The 26,000-nt window shown below is 42.5% G+C and overlaps 2 protein-coding genes and 1 non-coding gene across 4 annotated transcripts in view; 2 read left to right on the plus strand and 1 right to left on the minus strand.

The window, feature by feature from the left end:
- CALU (calumenin) overlaps window positions 1-14,431 on the plus strand; it is a 29,650-nt gene extending 15,219 nt beyond the window's left edge. Inside the window, exons 3-7 of one of the 2 annotated variants that reach the window (XM_041727822.1) lie at window positions 973-1,166; window positions 5,189-5,355; window positions 6,484-6,544; window positions 10,534-10,733; window positions 12,000-14,431. In XM_041727822.1, coding sequence (XP_041583756.1) covers window positions 973-1,166; window positions 5,189-5,355; window positions 6,484-6,544; window positions 10,534-10,733; window positions 12,000-12,104 — 727 coding nt within the window. In that variant the 3' untranslated portion in view covers window positions 12,105-14,431. Of the gene's footprint in view, window positions 1-972; window positions 1,167-1,239; window positions 1,434-5,188; window positions 5,356-6,483; window positions 6,545-10,533; window positions 10,734-11,999 lie in introns of both variants that reach the window. The other variant, XM_041727823.1, reaches the window with a different exon arrangement.
- A 1,454-nt stretch (window positions 14,432-15,885) lies between these two features.
- OPN1SW (opsin 1, short wave sensitive) lies at window positions 15,886-18,805 on the minus strand. Its single transcript, XM_041727980.1, has 5 exons — window positions 18,454-18,805; window positions 18,012-18,180; window positions 17,322-17,487; window positions 16,640-16,879; window positions 15,886-16,029 (listed from the first exon to the last, which is right to left on the minus strand). The coding sequence occupies exons 1-5, from the start codon at window positions 18,803-18,805 to the stop codon at window positions 15,910-15,912; spliced, it is 1,047 nt and encodes a 348-aa protein (XP_041583914.1). The 3' UTR covers window positions 15,886-15,909.
- Window positions 18,806-25,508: 6,703 nt separating this feature from the next.
- Window positions 25,509-25,580, plus strand: TRNAP-AGG. The gene has a single exon. It is a non-coding gene; the product is annotated as a tRNA-Pro (tRNA).
- Window positions 25,581-26,000: the final 420 nt, after the last annotated feature.

Genomic DNA, 26,000 nt, shown 5'->3' on the forward strand with positions numbered 1-26,000 from the left:
GTTTTCATATCATGCACATATTTCAAAATTCTTAAACTTGAGATGGCAAACCTGGAAGAAAAGCTCATGAAGGATGAAGTATATTGATTCTTTAGTTTTATAGTTTTGCTTTATCATCTATATCCTCACCCTCTCAACTTACTAACATTCTTCTAAGCTCAGGTATGTTAGGGGCAGACATTCTTATCACATCATTTCCTCGGAGTTCTCTTTCTTTGTGGTTATATGTGAAAGTCCAATTCAACATAATGTATAATTAGCTGCTAGCTATTTTTTAGAACAAACATGCATCTGTCCTGCCTTTGTGTCACTGTGGGGGGGCTTGGGGTTTATGGGGGGAGGGGTTGGGTCTTTTTGGTTTTGGGGTGTGTGTGTGTGTGTGTTGTGTGTTTTGGTTTTTTGGCTTCTGTTTTTAAATCTTGACTTGAGGTGTAAGTGATCACAGAACTGTCTTTGTATTTTTATATTTTTAACAAAAGTGTTACCTTTTTAAAAAGCAACTGATTTTTTTAAATTCTAGTGTAAATTTTTTATTTTTTAGAAAATCCTACCAGTGATTGTGATTATTTACCAAGAAATTGAGATTCTCTCAAAAGCAATAAAGAAAAACATAAAGATTTGCATGTTATTTGATGCAAAGAATGAAGAATCCAGATAGGAATGGATATTCACTCCTGAATTCTGACCACTGGCTATAACCTGCCCTTAAAGGGATGAGATTGGGTTTGCATGTGAGTGCACCGACTATGAACTCTGCTTGCCTTATCTGGAAGGCTCATTTCAGATCAGTAACAGGCCATTTATGAGAAATATTTTCAGTTGCCTGTCTGGAAGGTTTTTTTTTTTGGAGACTTCTTTTATATGTCCATGCTTTAGCGCTGGGCAACACTTCTGGCTACAGCACACACCTGGCTAAGTCTAGAGCCTTGTGTCCTTTTAACCTCTTGCTGGATTTCTCTGCATTTTCTACAGAAAAATTGTAAGTAAAATAGATGGCGACAAGGACGGGTTTGTCACTGTGGATGAACTCAAAGACTGGATTAAATTTGCACAAAAGCGCTGGATTTACGAGGATGTAGAGCGACAGTGGAAGGGGCATGACCTCAATGAGGACGGCCTCGTTTCCTGGGAGGAGTATAAAAATGCCACCTACGGCTACGTTTTAGGTAGGTCCCTACTATCTGGGGGAAAAAGCCTTGTGGAGCTGGCACCTTGAAACGTAACTGTTTTGTCTTGTAGAATGATTGTAGATAAAATAGACGTGGATAAAGATGGGTTTGTGACGGAGGGGGAGCTGAAATCCTGGATTAAGCACGCCCAGAAGAAATACATATATGACAATGTTGAAAACCAATGGCACGAGTTTGATATGAATCAAGACGGCTTAATCTCCTGGGATGAGTACAGAAACGTGACTTATGGCACTTACCTGGGTAAGGGGCAAGATGTCAGCCTGATAGAGACCATGGTCTTGAGTCAAAGAAACAAATGGGTCACACAGTGAAAGGAGGAAATTGTACTTATTTTAAATAGTCCAATTCTGAACTGATTTTTTTTTTAAATTAACTTTAAATGTATATATTAAGTATTTAATTTGGTTTTCTAAGGTCTGGCATCTTATACATCTTTAGCAATTCAGATATTATTTTACCAATTTTTTCTTTCTGTGATCCCTCAGAGACCATGGAGTAGATATCATCTAAAAGGCTACATTATTTTAATAATGCAAAGCAGGAGACCTTAAAATGTCTCTTGACATGGTCACATTAAAGTATTGGACATGATGGGTGTTTTATATGCAACTGATGAATCACTAAATGCTACTCTGAAAGTAATGATACATTACATGTTAACTAAATTGAATTTAAATTAAATTTTTTTTAAGTATTGGACCTGAAATTCAAACCAAATTAGATTCCTTATAACTGGTGAGAATAGGAAAATTGCTCTTTCCTTAATGAAGTAAATATCAAGTATAATAGCTTTTCTTGGTAAAATTTAACTATTTTAGTATATCTGCCTATGAAGTTTAGAAATGAAAATTTCCCATTTGTTTTCTCTGGCACATGAGTTTATCAGCCTGCTATGCAAATGCTTCAAGGCAAATAAATATGACTTTGATTGCTTTCTGTGGATTTAGTAGTTTGTGTGCTTGGGCCACCTGTTAGTAATTTTCTTTTCGGTATTACACTTGCCTGTTGCTGAATGCTAGGTGGCGATCTTACTGAGTTGAAGACTTAGGATGTTTTTGTTAGTGAGATTCCCCTATGTGGTTACAATTTGAAATAAGATGTATATTAAATGTTACTTCTTGCATTTTTATCCTGGAAATTAGGCAAATTTCTGGGTTAAAGGAGGCATTCTCTACCACTGGTTAATAAGCAGTGAGTGTATAATGGTCTGTTTCTCCCACTGGATAGCCAGCTGTCTGTGTTAATTACAGGACTGCATGCATTTCTAGTGAAGAGACTTTTATTTCTGTATTGGGCTTGTTCTCATTCCTTAGACTAAAGTGGCAATCTCTGTTCATGCTTGACACTTAGCCAAGAACCAAACATATCCTTCACCCAATTAAGAACCTGTGTATTAAAAAGTCAGTGCAGATGGAGAGGCACCCGTGCTTCTTGCTTTCTGGCTGAGAGCCAACACCCTCCTGATTTATTTGGACTTATAAAAATAGAGTGAAGGGTAAGTTCTTGGTGATCTAAACAAAATGATATGATAATAAATCTCTATTCAGACCTAGACACTCACTTGCTACCCAGAATGAATCTTAAACCCTTTGTATGATTATGCACATAAAAAGCTGTTGAGAGCTCTTTTGCTGTCTTGGTCAAATGATTCAATGTAATGGGTATTTCTACTGAGGCTGAATAAGCTGAAGCACTCACTAGAGAGGAAATATCTTTATAAGGCACCTTTCCCTTGAGGCATGTGGGTGGATATTGCTGGGGCAGTAAGGTGGCTTACAGAAGTGCTAAGGGGTTTTTTGTGAGCTGAGAGTACATTCTTGATTGAATTTTTGAGCTCAGGTATAAATCATCTTAGCTTTTAATTAAAATCTGTCTTAATGAATCTGCTTTCCACAAAAGGAAAGTTAACACTGTCTCTACCACAAGTCAGATAAATACTAAGATCCATTCTAGCAAAATTAGATAAGAGCCTATCAAAACTGTGTAGGCTGGATAGCCCAGTAAACTGTACTTAGGATAGATCTGGCAATCAGTAATGACAGCAAACACATGAGTTTAATTGTTAAAAATAAAGTTATCTTCCTTTTTCATCCTCATATTTGTGCATGTATCAGGGTACTGGATTGTAGCCACCACATTTTACCTTAAGGCAGAGAGGAGGGCTCTTAGTTAAGAATCTAGTCTTTGTAAGTTGTCTTCTGTTATCTTATTTTTTTGTTGCGTAGTTAGTGCTGAAACTTTGTTTAGAAGAGATGACTCAGTATCTTAGAAAAGTGTATTTTCCTTAAATTCTCCCATCTTCAACCTGTTATGATTTTGAGTATGATTCAATAAGCTGTCTTACAGAATTTTGACACTCAACAAAGAATAAAGCTTCAAACTACCCAACTCTGAAAATAGAACAGTACTTTTTGTTTTCCCAACAGTGCTTAAAGTATGGAAAGATTGAACTACAGTATCAAAAATCAGTGTGATGTTATTGCTAAAGGGGCCCTGTGGGTCTTTTTATAAAACTAATGCCATATCTTTTTTTATTTGATCAGTATGTTCTAGGAAAGATTGTTTCTTAGCTTTAATGCGGTGTCTTTTACATTTCATAATATCTTCACATGTTATCTTTTGGTCCACACAGCAGATTGAAAAGATGTTTTTTTGTTCGTATGTTTTGGGGTTTTTTTTACTACAGATAACTCCACATTTTCTCAACTTAAGCTGAATTTCATTCTTCTAGATTCTTATATAGAAACTAAATAACTACTTATGTAGTTCAACATCCTAGCAGATGGGTAGGTCCAACTTCAATTTGGTTGTAATCTAATGCTTATTTTTTGTAACAGCTTTATTGAGGTATAATTGACATACAGTACATCGCACATATTTCAAAGGAACAATTGATGAGTTTTGCCATAGATATATACCAGTGAACCCATAACTACAATCAAGATCAATGAATGTATCCATCACCCCAAAAGGTTTCCTCATGTCCTTCTGTAATTCTGCTCACCTTCCCCCTATTCTTAGGGGACCCGTGACCTATTTTCTGTAACTGTAGATTAGTTTTGCATTTTAGAATCTTCCATAAATCTTCCGGGGGTGGGGGAGATGATAGAGTGGCAGACAGTACCTGTAACTTACGGTAGATCTGAGTTCACTGAAAAAAAACAAAAGTGTGACCTTTCAAAGGGTAATATTCTGTTGCTTGAATCAAAGTGTGCTTAATATGAGATAGGGGGCCTTTGGTATCTAGCTTCTCAATGGGAGCCTAATGTTTATTTTTTTTAAGATTTTATTTATTTGAGAGAGTGAGTGAGAACACAGCAGGGCGAGAGCGGCAGAGGCAGAAGGAGAAGTGGGCTCCCCACTGAGCAGGGAGCCCAATGTGGGGCTCCATCCCAAGACTCTTGGATCACAACCAGGGCCGAAGGCAGATGTTTAACTGACTGAGCCATCCAGGTGCCTCAGGAGCCTAATGTTTAATAAAAACAGCAATAGCTAACATTTGTTGAATGCCCACTATATGCCAGGCACTATTCTAAGCACTTAGATTTATTCGCTCATTCCACAGTCCTGCGCAATAGGCACCACTGTTATCTTCATTTTACAGATGAATAGATTGAAGCACAGTTACTTGCCCACAGTCACACAGCTAAAAAGTGGTAGGATTCAAACTCAGATAGTATGATGTTAGCACTGCCTCTCAAATATAACCAGAAAGCTTGAACCCTCATAGCCTTAACTTCAAAAATAGCAAAGCATCATGTAATAGGTTACATAGCTAAGGAGTCAGGGTTCCATGTGGAATGGCAAACATTTACATTTAATTTGCACCTGATTTTGATTATGAAAACTGAATGTTTTCACACTGTTACAATTTTACCTTTGTAATCACCTTATTTCTTCATTACTTGGTTCATCTTGGAAATTGATTCCTCAGCCCACACATTTTCATGTTTTGTGGAAGTCTTAAGATTTGACGTAAATGTTTTGTTTTCTAGATGATCCAGACCCTGATGATGGATTTAACTATAAACAAATGATGGTTAGAGATGAGCGGAGGTTTAAAATGGCAGACAAGGATGGAGACCTCATTGCCACAAAGGAGGAATTTACAGCTTTCCTGCACCCTGAGGAATATGACTACATGAAAGATACAGTAGTACAGGTTGGTGAAGAGTGATAATTCTCAACAGAAACTCAGTTTCTTTTTGTTACTTACACTGTCTTTCCTCTTTAGCCTTTAGTTTGTATCTGGAAGAATGATTTGCTTTTATTTTTAAGTAAGCTCTAAGCCCCAGCATAGGGCTTGAATTAATAACCCCTAGATAGAGTCACATGCTCTACCGACTGAGCTAGCCAGGCACCCCAGGAAAATCCTATTTTTAAAAATATTCCATAACCAGTTATCAGGCACTAATAGTAATACTTAAAGAATTCTCACAGGAGGCAGTTACCAATAAGACATAAACTATAAGCTTTATAGTTTTGTAAACATGAAATATAGACTACAGCTATTGAGCTATTTGTCACATCTCCCGTTAGAATGACTTCAGCATGACTGGGGCTATTCCATATCATTGTGGGCTTGATGGGATAGGTCATTGAACAGTGCTAGTGTTCCTCCAAGAGGGTTCATAGTTATTTTGGGTTGAAGCATAAAAAATAAGTAATGTTTTACCATTTTTTAGCTAGAAAAACAGCAATTTCCTATGGTTTATTTTATATATATATATATATATATACATATATATATATATATATATATATTAAAGATTTATTTATTGGGGCGGCTGGGTAGCTCAGTGGTTGAGCATCTGCCTTTGGCTCAGAGCATGTTCCTGGAGTCCCAGGATCGAGTCCCACATTGGGCTTCCTGCATGGAGCTTTCTTCTCCCACTGCCTGTGTCTCTGCCTCCCTCTCTCTCTCTCTCTCTCTATTTCTCTCTGTCTTTTATGAATAAATAAATGAAATCCTTTTTAAAAAATAAAAAATAATGATTTACTTATTTGAGAGAGAAAACACAAACCATGGAGGGAGAGGGAGAAACATGACCACCCCCACACCTCCCCCTCCACCCCACCCCAGCAGTGAGCCCTACACGGAGCTAGATCCCAGGACCTGAGCCAAAGGCAGATGCTTAACGAGCTGAGCACCCAGGTGCCCTAAGCAATTTCCTGTGGTTTAATCATACCCACACATATATGTGTATGTATGTGTTTTAATGATAAATTATTGCCTAAATTTCATCTAGATACTAACTTTAATAGTCTCTTCTTATTTTCTTCTGCCTAGGAAACAATGGAGGATATAGATAAGAATGCCGATGGTTTCATTGACCTAGAAGAGTATATTGGTAAGTCTGTTTCTACTGTTTTTTCTAGGAGAAGCTGAGAAGCAATGGAAGTGTATTTGCCCATAGAAATAATTTGGCCCCCATGGGTCAACTCTTAGCACAACATTAAGGCCAGACCAGCATGAGTAATAGTGGGTGGTGATAAAGTATCTGTAGCAGCACTATCCAATCAAAATGTAAATGTGAGCTACATACATATTTTTACTTTTCTGATAGTCACATCAAAAAAAAATGTTTTAAACGTGATTCTTTTTTTGAGGTCGTGATATCTTTGTGGGTTTTTTTGGGTTTTTTTTTGTTGTTGTTGTTTGTTTTTTTTGGTTTTTAAGATTTTATTTATTCATGAGAGAGAGAGAGAGAGAATTAGAGGCAGAGACACAGGCAGAGGGAGAAGCAGGCTCCATGCAGGGAGCCTGCCTGACATGAGACTCGATCCCGGGTCTCCAGGATCACACCCTGGGCTGAAGGAGGCGCTAAACCGCTGAGCCACCTGGGCTGCCCTAAACATGATTATTTTCAATAATATGTTTTATTTAACCTAATATTCTAAAGTACTATGCTTTCAACGTGTTATCAATATAAATTATTAAGGATTTTTTTCATATTGTCTTCTAAAGTGTATTTTACACTTACAGTACATCTCAGTTCAGACCAGCCACATTTCAAGTCCTTGATAGCTCCATGTAGCCAGTGGCTACCATATTGGATAGCACTGATGCGGTTCATCCCAGATGTCTATGGAATCGACAAAGAGTTTCAGGGAGCCTAGGCTGCCATTGGGAAACCCAGGAGAAGAAGATAGGGAACAGAATAAAAGAGATCAGTGGGTGAATAAATGACCATGAGTTGCTGGTTTCTCTTAGAGCCTTTGCTTCTTTCCATGGTGTTCTGTTTGTATTTTCTGTCTAGGTCCTCTGTCTCCTTTTTTTTCCACCTGTCCCTTGAATTAAATGAGTTACTTCTTAGATTTTTATCTAATTATACTTGCTACTTACATTTAGGGTTATTATTCTAGTTGAATTACTCCTGAATACTTAACCATTCTTTTCTTTAAAGACTCAGTGATGTGTTTTGAGTTTTTTAAAGAAAGGGATGAGCAGTAGAAGATTTTTTTTTACCAAAATGATTATTTTTAGTGGAGTTCATCACCGTAGTGGAAATAAATGTCTGGGTGCATTTACTTTGAGCCTGTTTCAAAGTTGACTATTTCTACTTTGCAATATTTTATCCTTTCATTCTTGGCTTTTGCCATTTTATCACCATTGCTAAAACTGAAGAACTTATTTGAACCTCCAGAGGAGAGGAATTAAGTTTTATAACTGTTAAGTACCATCATTTATCAAGCACCGAGGTCAAATAAGGAGAGATTTCTTTCTGCATCCCTATCATAGAGATTCAAGGGCAGAGGAATTGTATTTTGAAACTATTAAAGCTATCAGGTGTGTGTGTAGTTGCTTTCTTTTACAAATCATCAATTACTGTGAACACTTTTACATTAGGGATGCTGGGCTTTGTAAACCTGAAAGTATCCCAAACAGTTTCTTCCAGTTTGGGGGGATATGCTAGTTTCTACCCTGTTGAGGAATAAGATCATAAGTAAATGGTCCTTGTCTCTTACATTTAACATTAATAAGAAGTCCCTGGAGTTTTACTGTTATTTTTATTCTTTAAGTTTGTTATAGAACATTGCAAACATACACAAAATTAGACTAGTATAATGAACCACTATGTACCTAATGGCCATCAGCCCATGGCCAGTACTTTTAAATCTATACTGCTTCCTTTTTTTTTTTTTTTAATTTATTTTGAAGTAAATCCCAGTCATCATCTCATTTCATCTATAAGCATTGGGTTATGTATACATCTCTAAAACCTAAAAGAACTTTTTGAGATTATGTTAAAAGAAAGATTGAATCCTTTTTAAATGGAAAATTAAATAATATTCTTTACTCATTTAGCTTTAAAATTTACTTAGATTATGTCATATATTCTTGCTTCTATCAAAAGTATGTCTTTTAAGGGGCGCCTGCGTGGCTTAGTTGGTTCAGCGTCTGACTCTTGATTTCTTTTTCTCTTTTTTTAAAGATTTTATTTATTTATTCATGAGAGACACAGAGAGGGAGAGACAGAGACACAAGCAGAGGGAGAAGCAGGCTCCATGCAGGAAGCCCAGTGTGGGACTTGATCCCAGGTCTCCAGGATCACGCCCTGGGCTGAAGGCAGTGCTAAACCGCTGAGCCACGGGGGCTGCCCTGACTCTTGATTTCTGCTCAGGTCATGATCTCAGACTGAGTCCCAAGTCAGGCTCTGCACTCAGCATGGAGTCCACTTATCCCCCTCTGCAGTCAACCATGCTCTCTCTCTCTCAAATAAATAAATAAAATTTTTAAAAAAATAAAAAATATATTAAAATTTGTCTTTACAGCACACATTTATTCCCTAATTCAGAATTTCCTCATATGTACTGTGAAAGGTCTCCTTGACCCATAGGACAGCTAATAAGGTGCACTGGGCCTAATGGATCATACAAATTCTACATTTTCTGAATATGCTATGGCATAGGAAAAAAAACTGGCAAGTCCTGCTCTGAGGTACTCCTCCTTTGTTCAAAAAAAAGTAGTTCTAAGCCTTCAAGTTGGGGAAAATGACAGTAGCAGCTGTCAATACTGTTTAGTAATGAATTCATCCTTTATTCAAGGGAAAACAATCTATGGATTGGGGAGTGCAATGCCTCATAAGCAGTGGAACACTCTTCCCAAGGGATTTTGAGTAAAACTGGATTTTATAAAGCATTAGAAGAAAACATTGCAGAAACAGCATGATTGGCTAGAAGGTCAGGGATTTCCTTATAGGGCTAGTAGGTTCTGTTTTCTAGGGTTAGGTAAGTTAGTTAGCTAAAGCTGAGTTGGAGAATTATGATTGGTTTATGTTAAATTTCCTTGGCAGTGTAGTGTTTCCTAGAAGTTAGGTTTAGATTTATGGCGTAGGCCATGCTACTAGAGCAGCCTCCATTTTGTGGGTTTCAACATATGAGTTACTTTTATCACAACTAAATAACTACCTTTGCTTAGAACTGCTAGAAACTATTTAGACCTATGTAATATATGTAATATATGTTCCCCATACCTTGCATGCAAGGTATGCAAACTTGCATGCAAGTTTGATGTATAACTTAGGAATTTTCAGACTTTTCCACTCACATAATTCTAAAAGTATAGTCTTTATTTTTTCTGGATGCTAGTCATTGCCCCTTATTTCTGCATTTCCTAAGAGCTAAGGACTCTCTGCACTCATAAAATCAGCAGAAAATATTCTTTTTAAAAATAATTTTTAATTTAAGTTAAATTTAGTTAACATATAGTATGTTATTAGTTTCAAGGATAGAATTTATTGATTCATCAGTTGCATATAACATCTAGTGCTCATTACATCAAGTGCCCTCCTTAATGCCCATCACCCAATTATCCCATCCCCCCATCCACCTCCCTTTCAGCAACCCTCAGTTCCCTATAGTTAGGAGTCTCTTATGGTTTACCCCGTCTCTGCTTTTATTTTTTCTTCCCTTCCTCTATATTCAACCTGTTTTGTTTCTTAAATTCCACATATGAGTGAAATCATATGGTATTTATCTAGCTCTGTCCATGTCTTTGCAAATGGCAAGATTTCATTCTTTTTACTGGCTAATATTCCATTGCATATATATACCACATCTTTGTCCATCTGTTGATGGGCATCTGGGTTTTCCCCATATTTTAGCTATTGTGGACATTAAGCAGTTGGAAATATTCTTGTTACAAGGTCATTAAGTAAGCCTCGGGAAAATGCCTTACTTGTTAAGGCCTCTCTGACCTCAAATATCAAATACCCTTGTTACTGCTACTAGGTCCTGTACAAATGGATGAGAAAGAAGAGTTAAGCCAGATTACCATGTGACAGTCTTAGAGAAAAGACAGACTCACCTTTTGCATTATATACATCTGTGCATGCAGGTGACATGTACAGCCATGATGGAAATGCTGATGAGCCAGAGTGGGTAAAGACAGAAAGAGAACAGTTTGTTGAGTTTCGAGATAAGAACCGTGATGGGAAGATGGACAAGGAAGAGACCAAAGACTGGATCCTCCCCTCAGACTATGATCATGCAGAGGCAGAAGCCAGACATCTAGTCTATGAATCAGACCAAGACAAGGTAAGTCTGGCCATGTATAAAGGACATAGCAGTGAGCGAAGTCTATTTCTGGGGTGTTGCCTAAACCATTCCTGTTAAGGTACATAGAGCATGCAAGGTCTTAATTGATCTAAGTCTGCTACTAATCTTAAGTCAGCTATTGAAAACTTACAGGGCAGTGCTAGCTATCTGATTTTAGAAATCCCATTGCCCAGTATTCACACATTGAAGGCATTTGCTTCAGAAATGAGCCTCTGTATGTAGCCTGTGTCCAGCATGCATCATCTGTTCTGCATCTGTTCTGCATGATCCCCAGAACATTTTCTCTGCTTTTTTTTTTTCCTTTGTTCTTTTACCTGTTACAGGCTCATTTTGCTTGCTCAAATTTGATTGTTTCCTCTTTAAATATACTTTTTAAAATTAAGTTCTTTGTAGTGGATTATAAATCAGCGTTTCTCTGGAGTTTGTTAAAATTGTCCTTCATCAATTATCTGAGGCATTTATTTCATTAAAAGAATTGAAGTCTCACTAAGCTGTCACCTTTTCACCAATCTGCTTTTCAGCAGTCTGAATGCTCTGCTTAGAGTATGCTGAAAGTCAATCTAAAGATGGGGGGGCGGGTTTGGTATGCTGAACATTCTCCTATCTAGGCCAAACTTCTGTTTCAAATGCAGTGTCTTAGCATTAGGCTTTTTTAAGGGTCAGTCTGTTTTTGAGTTCTTGCTTTAATCACTTTAGTAGCCAGGTGCTGTGTCCTGAGATATGTGAGAAAAGGAAACTCCCAAGGTCATCCCTTCGGAATCTGGCCTAGATAATTTTTGAGCTGAGTGTCTGAGCCTTCATTTGGAGTTGTGTCTGGAATCTGATTGGTGGCTAAGGCATAGCGGGGGTGAAGACTATGCAAGGACGTTAGCAGATTTCATTGTTCCTGTTAGGCAATGACTTGATTCACTTTAAAGTATTTTCCCCAATTCTTCCTGTCTCTTACCTATACATAGGAGATGTCCCACATTTTGTTTGACGTATCTCTGGTGTTCAGTTATTGAGCTGTGTTATTTCCATCCTTCCATTTTTAACTTTCTTTATAAGAAAACTGTACTAATTGCTGTTTTCTTCCTTCTTTGTGTGTGTGGTGTGGGGGGTTGAGGGTGAAGGTTGAGTTCACATTTAATTTAGTGGGAATTAGAATCATAAATCCTGACTAACCCCTTTTGTTCTTTAGCAGTGTTTCTAAATTTGGAGTGGGAAATCTATTTTGCCTCAATTCACTCTTCTCTCTAATTTCAGGATGGCAAGCTTACCAAGGAGGAGATTGTTGACAAGTATGATTTATTTGTGGGCAGCCAGGCCACAGATTTTGGTGAGGCCTTAGTACGGCATGATGAGTTCTGAGCTGTAGACAGAGGAACCCACATTTCTTCAAAAGTAATTTATTTTTACAGCTTCTGGTTTCACATGAAATTGTTTGCGCTACTGAGACTGTTATTACAAACTTTAAGACCTGAAAAGGCGTAATGAAAACCATCCCGTCCCCCCCGTTCCTCCTCCTCCTTGAGGTACTGGAGGGAACTGTGCTTCTGAGGAACAACTCTAATTAGTACACTTGTGTTTGTAGATTTACACTTTGTATTATGTATAACATGGTGTGTTTATTTTTGTATTTGTTCTCTGGTTGGGAGTATGATATGAAGGATCAACATCCTTGACTCACGCTTGTGGGCAAACATTAGCCCTTCAGTCTTTCTCAACCCTTGCCATATAATTTTTGTAATTTTGACTTAACTAATTTTTTAAGCCTGAGATCAATAAGAAATGTTTAGGAGAGAGAAAAGGAAAAAAAATATACCCCAAAATTTATATTTAGAGAGACAACACTTAATCTTGGCTATTGAAAAATATATTTCATAAGTAGTAGGGGCCACATATTCCGTTCAATTGCCCTAAGTCTAGCAATTGATTGTGGCAATATCTGAGCAAGGACAGATCCCTGTGCTGTCAGAAAGCTTGGCTTGACTTGATTTCATTCTTTTTTTTTTCTTCCCAGTAGGACTGGCTGTTTGCTAATTTTGCTAGGCACAGCTGTGGTGGGAAGAGTTAGGGCCATGTCTTGAAAATCAATCAAGTAGTGAGTGTGATCTCTTACAGAGCTATACATAGAAACAGCTGGAAAACTAAGGGAAAAATACAAGTGTTTTCAGGGCACACACTTTTTTCTGGGTGTGCATCTGTTGAAGTGCTCAAGACTGTCTTGCCTATTGAATCACTGTAAGTGCCCCGTTCAACTCCTTTTTCCCCAGGTGTTCCTAGGAATTAATCTTGCTTTCACTACAGTTAAAATGTACTCCTTGCCAATTATGTCATTTCATTGAAAGTGCCTTTAATGAGAGAAATGATCACTGAAAGAGGGTTCTCTTAAGAAACCCTGAGATGAAATAGAGATTATTTGGGCCACCTTATATGAAGCTTACAACCTCCCAGTATATTGGGGATTTTTTTTCTTCCCTTTCTCTTTCAGACAGTGGTTAAATAGCAGTATTAGTTAGGAGCTTGGTTGCAGTGTTCTTATCTTGTGGGCTGGTTTCCAAAAACCACATGCTGCTGAATTTACCAGGGATCCTCATACCTCAGAATGCTAACCACTTACTCCCAGGCCTGTTTCTGTGTCAGCTGAAGAGCTTGAACTCAGACTCAAAGATGAGAGGGCCTACTGAGAGGACTCTTTGGTTTGAGGACCATTGCTCAACCTTCTTGCCTTTTGACCCATCAGCCCCCATCCCCACTGCCCCCCAAAAAGTTTATCATGGATCAGCAAATTGTCAATCCTTGTCAAAGAGAGGGACACTGTAGAAAGAGCTGAAGAAGCCACCTTCTGTTCCCAACTCACTTTACCCATATCTTATGTAACATGAACTCTGTCTTTTTTGGTCCTTTTCTTACAGATGGACCTCTTTTGAGAAGAATTATTGTATTCCAAACTTTTTAGCCCTCAGGTTACTAAGATAAATATATGTATATCTAACCTTTATTATTTCATATATCTTTTTGGATAATACATTCAGGTGGTGCTGGGTGATTATTATAATCTGAACCTAGGTGTATCCTTTGGTCTTCCATGATCATGTTGAGGTGGACTACTTAGCCTGGTAAAAAGCCAGATTATCACTTAACTTGATCCTGGCCTTTACATTGAGCTCTTGAGAGTGGATACACTCTTTTAAAGTCTAACCCCAGTATAGGGGAATATAAATGCCCTGCTCTCCAGATTCCCCATTTTTATTGTTAAGAAGATCAGAGATAATAATGTCAACCTGGGATTAGAGAGAGCACATTATGAACTGAGCCCTGCAGCTCCCTAGGTACAGAGAACCCAGGCCTTATGTTAGAGTCATGCACTTAGAAAGCAAACCTTCGAAAAAAAAAAAAAAGAAAAAAAAAAAAGAAAGCAAACCTTCATATGCTAAAATGGCAACTTCTGGATGCTGGGTGCTCAGCAGCAAGTGTTGTACTCTAATCTCTAATGATCCCCCTGGATTATCTTTTTGTTTTAAGTCAAGCCTGAGGCTGGTGAACAGTAGCTACACACCCACATTGTGTGTTCTGTGAATGCTAGCTCTCTTGAATTTGGATACTGGTTATTTTTTATAGAGTGTAAACCAAGTTTTATATTCTATAATGCGAACAGGTACCTGTCTGTTTCTAAATAAAACTGTTTACATTCATTGTGGGGAATGTGTATGTCCTTTATTCTCTTAAGAAATGAAACTCACAGGCAGCCTGGGTGGCTCAGCGGTTTAGTGACACCTTCAGCCCAGGTCCTGATCTTGGGGACCTGGGATTGAGTCACACATCAGGCTTCCTGCATGGAGCCTGCCTCTCCCTCTGCCTGTGTCTCTACCTCTCTCTCTATCTTTCTCTCTGTGTCTCTCATGAATAAATAAATAAAATCTTTAAAAAAAAAAAACTCATGCTTAGAATTATGGATGCTATATAATGTCAAGAAAAGGAGGTCTCGGGATCCCTGGGTGGCGCAGCGGTTTGGCACCTGCCTTTGGCCCAGGGCGCGATCCTGGAGACCCGGGATCGAATCCCACATCGGGCTCCCGGTGCATGGAGCCTGCTTCTCCCTCTGCCTGTGTCTCTGCCTCTCTCTCTCTTTGACTATCATAAATAAATAAAAATCTAAAAAAAAAAAAAAAAAAGAAAAGGAGGTCTCTTAGAAGGTTTACCACACTCCCTCCCCATCCAACTTCTGCCTTCTCCCAGATTAGTTATTCTTTTTCTATTTCTGAAATCTTCTGGCATCTTTCTCACTACAGCTGTAACCCTTCTTTGCTTTCCTTGGGCCATATAACTGGAGAGGAGTCCAGCTGCTCATTACATAATTACCTGATACCAAACAAGCCATTCCTGAATGTACACACATTTATCTTTTATTTCAAAAAGGCTCTTTTTCAGAAGGTGCAGAGGGGAAGCATAAATTATAAAGGTAAAACAGTTTTTTTGAACATTCTGGTATAGTTTATAAATGGTATTAAGATGTGCAAAGTCATTTTGAGAACATGAAGGGAATTAAATATTAACTTTACTAAATAATGCAGCTTTAAGAGAGATATATAGGGTTAGCTAAATTGGGTGGGAGAGCACCTAGAATAACTCATACTGGCTCAAGAACTTCTGGACATGGCTGTCCTTGCCAGAGCTATAGGGTTACTGGCAGTGATGGCATAAAGTTCTTTCAAACTCCTATTTTGGGCTTACTCAAAGTTTCAGTTTTTTTCTTTCTCTCTCTCCCATTTCTAAGGTGTTTGAGTTCTAATTCAGAATGTATCCTCTCAGATTCCCAGTAGGAAAAATATTGGCAAAAAGGAAGATAATTATTATCCATACACTAAAAAATCAGCCATACTCCTTTATTGTCCCTCATATATAATCAGTTCTCCAAATGCTATGAATGATACCACTTAGGAGTAGAAATCGAGGATTGTTGACATGGCCATAGACCATGTCAGTAGACCCAGTTGGAACAATAGCTTTGTAGGTAGGAAAGGAATGGTAGGAAAATGGAAAATTGACTCCCTGAATTACCATTATTCCCATCCCATCTGTTTTTGCTTTGTTAGTAGTTTGGTTTTTGAGAGAGAAAGAAATTTCCCTAAATGTAAAACCCTTGTTGCTGCAAATAAGCCAGTATGGCACCTTAGTTGGGGCCAACTTGACTGGGAGAGACAGTGGAGACTTCTGTTTTCTGGGAGCTGGACATTTCAGAATCATCTGTCATGGACTTCCCACACACCATCTCCATGATGCAGGCTCGGAACTGGAAGGGAAGGGCCACTATTATTAGAAGGTGCTTCTGGTTGGAAAGAATTGCCAATTTTGTTTCCATTGATGGGTTTTGAATCCATCTCTGGGGACTGAAGAAACAAAGTTATTTATTCTCAAAGCAAGGAGTTTGCCCCACAAGACAGGAACTCTCCTAGATTCACCTAAGTTTGGGTTTTCATTAGATTCATGATTTGGGATAGGAGGCCACCTGGAACCTTCAGATAATAGGATGTGTTAGAGATTTATGCATGTATTGTGATTTCTGTGCTTTGCATATGCTCCTGCGGGCTAGAAATAGGCAAGGAAAGGACTAAGAACTTGTAAAGTGGAAGGATTAGGAGTTTAGGGAATGATTATTTTTCAAGAAAACAAAACCCTTTCATTTCTCATCCTGCCATTTGGAGCAACCAGATTTTTTATGGCTCAAGTTCTATTTTCTCTGGGTTCTATTACTTTGTCTCGACGACCGACCACACGTATCTCCCTGTGCTTACCAAAGGCTCCCCTTGTTCACTCTTAGAAACCTTTTGATCAAAAGTTGTTGGTGAGAAGAGAACCAGGTCTTATGAACTGGAATCTCCTAGGAATGTAATTAGCTTTACCTGCTTATTCATGAAGCAGTAGATGACGGGGTTGTAGACACAAGCACTCTTGGAGAAGAAGGCAGGAATGGTGACAAGCCGTAAGTCCAGTCCATGATTCCGGTTGTTGACCATATACATGGCCATCGCAGCATAGGGTGTGTAACAGAGACAAAACGATCCCACCATCACCACCACCATACGGCTCACCTCCCTCTCGGCCTTCTGGGTTGAAGCTGACTCCTGTTGCTGGGCTGCAACCTGGGCAGAGCACAGAGAAACATCCTCTTCTCCCTGGCCCTCAACTCTCACATCTCCACCCTTTTCTATTGGGGCTGACAGCAGGGGAGTGGGGGGGGTTGCACACATCTACTCCAGTTGCCTCTCTTCTGTCCCAGCTTCTGGCCTAGTGCCTCTTGCTCTCCTTCCTTGAGGAAGGCAAGATGGAGATGGCACTCTAGTCTGTGACACTGGAAGAGATCACATGAATCTCTCCACACACATTTGAGCAGAGAGGTCCTCGCCCTACTCTTCACACCATTTCATCATTCTGCCTGCCCCCACTTCCCTCACTGCTTTTAGATATCCCCTCTACCTGACTGTGGGCATTTCCAGATGTCTTGTGTTCTGAAAGCACCCACTCATTCTTCCCTCCTCTGGAGTTCCCTGACCCTTTCCTCCCTGACCCTCAAAAATCACTCACAGCTCTGAGGGCTCTCAGCAGCTGCAAGTAGGAGAAGCAGATAAGGGAGAGAGGTACAATGAAGCAGAAGATGAAGAGGAACCAGGTATAATACTCGCTGCGGTATTTGGTGCCCACGGTGTACCAGTCGGGGCCACAGGAACACTGCAAGCCCTCCGGGATGAACCTGCAAGGGACCAAGCACTCACCCACTGGACAAGCACTTGCTCGCTGCGGGGCTCACCACAAGTATGAATGGAGTGGGAGCTGAGATTCCTGGATTGTGCTCTCCACTTAGAGGATGCTCAAGGACTTCATGCAGGGGCAGTTTGTGTCTTTACCAGCTACAGCTATAGCAATTCCAACTGCAGGATAAATGTTAGCACTTGCCTCTCACAGGCCTTGCCTCACCTAGTCCACCAGCTCTTTAAAAGTGCAAGTCGGGGGTGCCTGACTTAGTTTCACCTGGGGCAGGTTATGAGATCTAGTCCCACATCAGGCTCCACGTTCAGGGCAGAGTCTGTTTAAGACTCTGCCTCTGCCCCTCCCCGACCCCCGTGCGTGCACGAGTGCTCTCGCTCTCTCTCTCTAAAATAAATCTTTAACAAAACAAACAAAAAAGAGGTCAGAGACTAAATTTATACCCAACTCTTTCCACCCACGCCAACCTGAGCTCCGAGCTAAATCAGCACCACTGCCCTACACTCTCACCGGCTCCAGCCAAAGAAGGGTGGGATGGAGACGCCAATACCAATGGTCCAGGTAGCCAGGACCACCATCAGTGCGTGCTTGGAGCTGAAGCGGAAGTTGCCGAAGGGCTTACAGATGACAATGTAGCGCTCAAAGGCCAGGAAGGCCAGTGACCAGCCTGTCACCAGACCTGTAGTGAAACGTGAGGGTAATTGGGGTAGACAGCCCCACCCAGCCTGGCAGGCAGAGCGGGGAAAGAGGCGCTTTGGGCTGACGTTTGGTGTGGAGTTTGGGACTCAGTTCGTCAAACTTCTAGTCCAGGGTGCTTTGTACCCAGATGATAAGGAGCACCAAATCCCGTCCCCCCAGGCCTCTTTAGGGACCCACTCTAACCCCACAGTCTGGTCCCTGGTTCCAAATCTGGAGTAGTCCTGTCTCCCCCCAACCTCTTCCCCTGCAGTACCTGCTGTAGAGCCCAGGAAGGCCTCCAAAGCACAAACATGGCGGCCAAAGACGAAGTATCCCTGACAGCTGGCAATGAAGACGGTGGAGACAGAGATGCAGTAGAGGAAGCCCCCCAGGGACACATTGACCAGAATATAGTTGAGTGGCTGTCGCAACTTTTTGTAGCGCAGGGTAGCCACCAGCACCGTGCCATTGAGTGGTGTCCCTGCAAAGAAGACAAAGCCCATGAAGACTGCCTGGAGGTGGAAGGCCCAGACAGGGGCGATGTGGTACTGAGGCCCATCCCATGGCCCCACCAAGGAGATGTTCTTGAACAGATAAAACTCCTCTTCCCCTGACATCTTACTCATGGGATGTCCACCACCCTCTCTGATTCCTCTTATAGATTACCATCCCACCACCACTTCTGCCCCACCCTCCAAAGCCCCTTCCGGGCTCCCTGAATGATCAGTCCTGATCCTAAGCCTCCTAAGGACAAAGTTTGAGATTAGAGCTGTCCAAGCCCCCACCTCATCCTCCTTTTGTGGCCCTAAAGCTGATTGTGTGTTCTTGAGAGGATAAAAATATTGGGCTCAAAGAATCAATATGCAGTACTGGGTGCTAGAATGAATAAGAATTGGCTCACTGCAACCTGGGGGTGCTGACCCATATTAACAGAGCTGTGGCCACCATTGTGTGTGTGTGTGTGTGTGTGTGTGTGTGTGTGTGTGTGTGTCCTTCGAACGAAGCTATTGAGGGCATGCCTTTCCATTTGGCGTCCAGCACCACTACATCCCTATATGTTTCTCTTCCCATCTGCTCCTTTGTGGAAGGTGCCTCCTAAGTCTCCCTCTCCAGAGATCTTGGACTCACAGCCAGCCTGGGGAGCAGCCTCATGCCCCAGGAAGGGGCAGGGCCAGGGGAGCATCCTGGGGAGCACCCTGGGAGCAGCTTAGTAAACAGCCTTCACAGATGGGCACAAGGGCAATTGGACAATGCTTGAAGTCTAAGGCCTCCCTGGCTGCCTGTTTCTTCCTGTTAACCTTACCCAGAGAGGGTGTGCTTTCTGCTCAGAGCCCTCATGCCCCCATCTCCCCCCTCCCTCCCAGCCAGGCTGAGGTTAGTTTGCTCCCTGGTCCTGCCTTGAGCTCAGCAGTGCCCAAGCCCCCATCCTTTTGCCCTGCCTGCTCTCAAGTCCTGCCCAGCTGTGAGAGCTGGACTCCAGACCTCTTCCGCACAGCCCACCCCAGCGAGGCCAGCTGTGCCCTAAGCTCTGCCCTAAGCTCTGCCTCCAACACTACACCTCAGCCCTGTGAATGTGCCCTCTGCCCCACCTCAGCAGACCGTGAGTATGTAGATAAAAGCCACGCACTTTATTTTTTTTTATTGTTTTAAAGATTTTATCTATTTATTCATGAGAGACACAGAGAGAGAGAGGCAGAGACACAGGCAGAGGGAGAAGCAGGCTCCACTCAGGGAGCCCGACGTGGGACTCGATCCCGGGTCCGACGTGGGACTCGATCCCGGGTCCCCAGGATCACACCCCGGGCTGTAGGCAGCACTAAACCGCTGCACCACCGGGGCTGCCCCAAGCCACGCATTTTAAATACAGCTAAGTGGAAGCGAAAGGATGGCCCCTGGTGGCACAGTAGTTTGTATCAGAGGAATCCCCCCTGGGGGGTAAATTATAAACTGGACAAAATGTGCGAAACATCTACTGGAAAGCGCTATAAGGTACACCAAAGCAGGCAGCAACAGAAAGGACCCAGTCCTCGAATGAAAGGAACCGTCTACAGGTAAATGGATTATTTCCTGAGGACACTCCCCAGGCTAACTGGCAAGGGACAGCTGGAACTCCAGCAGAAAAGTCCCAACCTTTATGCCTGAAGAGTCAGAGGACAGAGTCTGGGACTCCAGAGTAGAAGAGTGAAAGTAGGTTTCCTGGAAGGATGGCGCCACAGAAGAAGAGGACTTCAGATCTGCATGCAAACTCCCCTCAGATTGCAGGCCGCCTGCTGAACTCTGCCTGGAGGAATATCCAAGGAGCCCCCAAAAGGCAAGAGCTGGTGGTCTGGAAGCTGAGCAGAGGCTCGAGCTGCTCTCTAGGGCAGCAGAGAAAGTGCTTGAGTTTGATTCCACCAAGTTAGGGGAGCTGAGCAAACACTTGTGGCTTTCCATCTGAAACTCCGAAAGTCCACACCTTAGGACTGAAATCTATCCTTTGAATCCTGAGCTAGAAAGGCTCAGAGAAGACTTGCCAGCCACTTGTGAGAGACTGGGGTCTCCGTGTCATGTGTGCGCACGGGCACGCACCCACAGCTAGGATCCTGGCAGAGACCCAGCTAAGCATCCAGGAAATGCAAGGCCACTTTGTCTCCACTAGATGCCTGGGTCAGCTGGTCCTCTGCCCCAGGCAGGCTCTTCTGACCTGGGCCAGAGGCCATCCCAAAGGCCGTGTTTGAAGACCTGCCTCTGGGCAGGCCATGGGGCCTGTTAGCCTGTGTTGAGTAGAGCGAGTCAACCTCTGCTGTCTTCAGGGCTCTGCTGAGCTGCCACCTCTGTAAATGGTTCTGACAGGAACCCTTGGGCTTGGGCTAGCATCCCAGCTGATGTGGGCAAAAGATACCCCAAGGCCCTGTCACTGCACTACCCAGGTGGCTGCATCTTTGGCCCCTCCTAGGTCGGTCCTGAAACCTTTCCAAACAGTCCCTTCTGACCATATTCTACCCAACATCAGAGGGAGGGGCAGTGGGCCCAAGCTGGAAGCAACTCAGCCCTGAGTAAGATGGGGCAGATGCCTGGGCTCAGAGTGCGAGGTGGCGGTGGTGGACAGCTCAGGCCAAAAAAAGAGCCTTACCCACGCATAGAGTATAAACTGACGCAGGGGACAACAAATTTTCAGAGTCAGTGAAGCCATAGAGTAGGGAGCAGAAAGATTTTGAGGATGGTACAGGGGGTAAAGTGAAGGGTAATGATATAAAACCTGAAGACATTTTAAGTACATTTAATGTATGCGGTGCACTTTTTGGGTTTAAAGTCACTTTATTGATTTAGGAACATGATAATATACTAAGGCTTTACAGAAAATTATGTCAGGTATATTTTGTTGTTGAGGGAAGGGCAGCTGTCTTACGCATTGTAGGATGTTTAACAGCATTCCTGACCGTTAGTCACTGGCTGCCAATAGCACTAGCTCCACCTCAGTCATGATAACCAAAAATGTTTCCAGACACAAATATCCCCTGAGAGGTAAAACCATTCCATGTCCCCTACTCTCCAGTTAAGAACTACTGATTTAGTTTTACACATAAATGTCCAGAACCAAATGGTCAAGAGGAAATTTGTTTTTCCAATCATTCTAATTGTCCAGAAAAAGGGAAAGTCCTAGAAAAGGAGGATCTTTTTTAAAGGTTCATTTATTCATTTGAGAGACAGAGAGAGAGAGAGAACAGGGGGAGGGCAGAAGGAGGCAGAGGGATAATCCAAAGCAGACTCCGCTCTATGGTAGGGTTAAATGTGGGGCTAGATCCCACCACCCTGAGATCATGACCCAAACTAAAACCAAGGGTCAGATGCTCAACCAACTGAGCCACCCAGGAGCCCCCAAAAGAGGATCCTTTTTGAATAGTTTTAGTGTTTGGGCTTTTTTTTTTTCCTATTCTCTTTAAGAGTTTATTCATTTATACTCCCACCCTTTCCAGAAATAGTTCGACAGAGGTTTGTGGGGAATATATGGGCCACAACAAGAAGTCATGAATCAAATGTAGGAGCAAAAGAAGAAAGAGAACAACAGTGAGGAGTTCAAAAGTCAGGAATTAAATTGAAATATGACCATACATGCATGCTTTCTAGCAGTTACACATTTACATAATTCAGTGTCCAGAAAGTAAATGCAAACCAACTGTTCTTGGGATTATGACAGACAAAAATGCCTCCGTGGGAACTACACAAAGGAGCCGTTGGTGTGATACAATAAACAATGTCCTCAACAACATTCCCAAGTAGACAGAACAACCAGTTTCACAGGATTGGGTATACGCCTATTACCCCTCAATACAGACTCAACACAAAGTATAATTCAAAACTGGACATAGACCAGAACTATTAGGCTGGGAGCCAAATACCAGCTCCACTGGCCTGTTCTGACCCAGAGGATACTGAGTCTCCCTAGACTCTTGAAATATATTTCTCGTTGCCCTCTCTAATCATTGCTTCTCTCTGCTTAGATTTCCATAATTTAATTTGTTTTTGAGTGGGTTATAGACATGTCCAGGACTGAAAATTCAAAAAGTACAGAAGAATATACAGTGAAGGGGCACCTGGGTAGCTCCATCAGTCTGCCTTCGGCTCAGGTCATGATTTCGAGGTCCTGAGTTCGAGCCCCAAGTCAGGTTCTCTGCTCAGCAGGGAATCTGTTTCTTCCTCTCATTCTCCCTCTGTGCTCTCTCTCTTGAATAAATAAATAAAATCCATCTATATATATAAAAAAAGAATATACAGTGAAGAAGCAGCTTATTTCCCATCCATTTCCCCTCTCTCAAGGCAACCAGTGTTGACTTTTGTTGTGTTGTTGATACATAGGAGGTGACAATGAACTTAAGATGATGTGTTGTGACAATGCTGTCTGTTAAATACTGACCCATAAGGGTTCTCCAGACAAATGATGAGATAAGAGAAAGGCCTACATGCTGTCACAGAAATGAGGAATCATCAAAGGATTTGCCTGACTTAAAACTATCCTCTCTTGAGACGAAAGGGAGGAAGCCCCTAGAGGTAGAGCCACAATTGTCCCCAGAGAATTCCATCTGTGGCTTGTTAAACACAGACACAAACAAGTCATTGAGGGCCTTAAAGGCCTAGTGCCCACAGCAAGGCCACAGTAATTTTAGCCTAGGGAAAAAGGGTAGGTGCCAGTGGATTCCCACCAGAGCAGTACTCCTCTCCCCATCCTCTCCCCAGACCCCTGCCATCCTGGAGGTATTTGGCTGTGTGTGTGTGTGTGTTTGGGGGGGGGGGGTTCTGGCTGTCTCAACAGTGAGGAAGGGATTACTGGTATTTAGTGGGCAGGACACTGTTCCAGACAGGCCACAAAAAGAAGAATAATCCTGCACCAAATTTGAACAGCACCCCCAGAGAGAAGCACTGGCTGAAATCCAGCCCCGGTGTCATCCTTGAAACATTCTTAGCCCTAGGAGCCTCTCTTGGAGCAACCTCACTTCCTGGCACATCTACCAAAATGAGCAATTTAGGGAATGTGTGCTGAGGTAACAGAATGACGTGTTGAATGTGCTATTATTTATAAGCCAGTTCATAGCTGGGGAACAGCTACCCAAAAAAGTCTCTTTGGTTTTAGAATAGATGAGCTGTTGCCTTTCTTCCTGGCCATGATTAGTTAGCAGAACCAGTTGTCTGGTCTGGCCCTCCTGGATGGAGACAATAATCCCCCCACCCCCACCCCACCCCCCGCTGAGACAAACGCTGGCCAATCCTCTCCCTCAAGTGAGGGGCCATTCTCTTCCTGCCTATTCAAGAGAGGAGTTGGTTCATTAGGAAGCCAGCTTAAAAGCACAGAAGGCAGGAGGGTTTCTTCAGGCTTATGGTTTCTACTTGGAGCCAAGAGATGAGGATTGACCTGAATATCTGTTGCCACTAGTGATTTTTTTGTGTACTCTCATGAGACTTTTCTTTCACGTACTCACTCACTCATTCATTCCACAGACATTTGCTAAGTGATGTCTACAATAACAGTTGTGCTGTGAAGATGAGATTAATTTGGTAAAGTGATTACACAGAACCCAGCACATAGAAATGCTTGGGAGTCATTGTCAGCAGGATTGCCAAGTGCCAGACACAGGCAGGACCCAAAGACTAACAAGACAGGGCTCTGCCTTCAGCAAGCAAGCACGGCTGGGTGGTAGTGGGTGGGGAGGAGGGTGATGGATATGGTACAGGGGAAGTGCAAAAGAGTTAGCCAGGCAGGGCCCCTCCCCCACCCTGGGGTCTCCCCCGAGACCCCAGATTCTGAACCTCCCCCTCGCTCTCCTTTGGGAGGCGGAAACTCGCAGCCTGCAGCCCTAAGGTACCCACCCAGGCTACACTTACCCTGTTAGCAGGTTTTTCCCTGAAGCCTCCCCTGGGCAGGATGAACAGGGCAGGCTGGGGTGTGGGAGGGAGTGTGAGTATCTACAGGATGTATTCTCATCTCTAGTTTTCTAGAAAGTCTGGGTAGCAGTATGTACTGTGTTTAAAACAGGCTTTAAACTTAGATAAATGTCCCTCTTGTAAGCTGAATGTAGATATGTTTCTTTTTCTTACAGGTGTCGTCCCGACACCTATCTTACAAGGTTGTTATGAGGCTTAATAAGAGCTATAAAACATAGAATATATTGCCCAGCCTATTTTAAGCATTAAAGAGCAACTTTCCTGTTGAGTCTTTCCGCCCCCCCGCCCCACCCCCATCTTGCCATCAGAAGAACTCATCTCCTTCATACAGCCCCTTACAGTTTGTAGACTGCTTTCACAGACATTGTCTTACCACTAAGACACATAGGGCAAGTGTTACTTTCCCCACCCACCGACAGATGAGGAAACTGAGCAATTTAGCACATGTCTTTTAGTCAAGGTGATCTAGATCAGTCTTCTACTTCCTCATCTAAGAGGCTAATGATTTGGAGGATTTTTTTCTGGTGGTCTAATCATGAAGGAAGAAAGAAGGGCCGTTCCTCATGGGGCGCCAGAGATGCCAGACAGGCTTCCTCAGACCTGGGGCTCCCCTGGAAAGTGGAGGTTGCTGGACCCTGGCTTCCTTTCAGCCTTTTGCCACCAGCACCCCCACAAAGCCCACGGGGGAGAAACGGCTGGTCCTGGGGAAGGGGCCCTGCCTGGAGCATCTGTGTGGCTCCACACTGGGCCGGGGAGGAGCGAAGAGAGCCAAGAGAGAGGCAAAGCCCGCTGGAGTGCAGCCGGCCTGGGCTGGTTGCCAGCCTGGGAGAAGATTCCACCTCTAGGAACCACAAACTGCGCCTGCTGCTGATGTGGCAGGGAAGGCACATCTGGTTAGACATAGCCATCAGTGGCTCGTTGGTCTAGGGGTATGATTCTCGCTTAGGGTGCGAGAGGTCCCGGGTTCAAATCCCGGACGAGCCCTGGTTTTCTTAAAATTTTTTCCATTACCCCAACACACACATACACTGCATGCCCTTTTTAGGGTAGAGGCATAAAGATGGCCTAGTGGTAAGTGAATAAAAGACCCCCCCAAGGATAAGCTGCCAGTCATTCTTCCCATTAGCCATGGCCTATATATAGCCCATTATTTCCACTGAGGCCAAATGGGGAAGGAGGGGACTGGCATCAGGAGCTGAGCTAGAGAAGGTCAGATCCAAAGGGTTGCATTGCATTAGGCTGAAAGAGCCTCTCAGAGGGCCTCAGATAAAGAGCAAATGATCAGCATAATTTGGGGAGTGGGTCTGAACTGGAGGTCTAGAAAAGATAAGCTCCTCGTATAAAGTCCAAGCTATGAAATGCACTGGATTTGAAGTCCAAAAGGTAGGATTCAGGGACACCTGG

Source organism: Vulpes lagopus, chromosome 13 (genome assembly GCF_018345385.1).
Source record: "Vulpes lagopus strain Blue_001 chromosome 13, ASM1834538v1, whole genome shotgun sequence".
NCBI classification, from domain to species: Eukaryota; Metazoa; Chordata; class Mammalia; order Carnivora; family Canidae; genus Vulpes; species Vulpes lagopus.

Bases quoted from the DNA above. Each gene is read 5' to 3' on its own strand.
- OPN1SW (XM_041727980.1), bottom strand. From the start codon at position 18,805: ATGAGTAAGATGTCAGGGGAAGAGGAGTTTTATCTGTTCAAGAACATC. The intron at 17,488-18,011 runs GTGAGAGTGTAG...GGTCCCTTGCAG, and splicing joins CCCTTCTTTGGCTGGAGCCG to GTTCATCCCGGAGGGCTTGC. The intron at 16,880-17,321 runs GTGAGTGATTTT...TGCTCTGCCCAG, and splicing joins TGCTGAGAGCCCTCAGAGCT to GTTGCAGCCCAGCAACAGGA.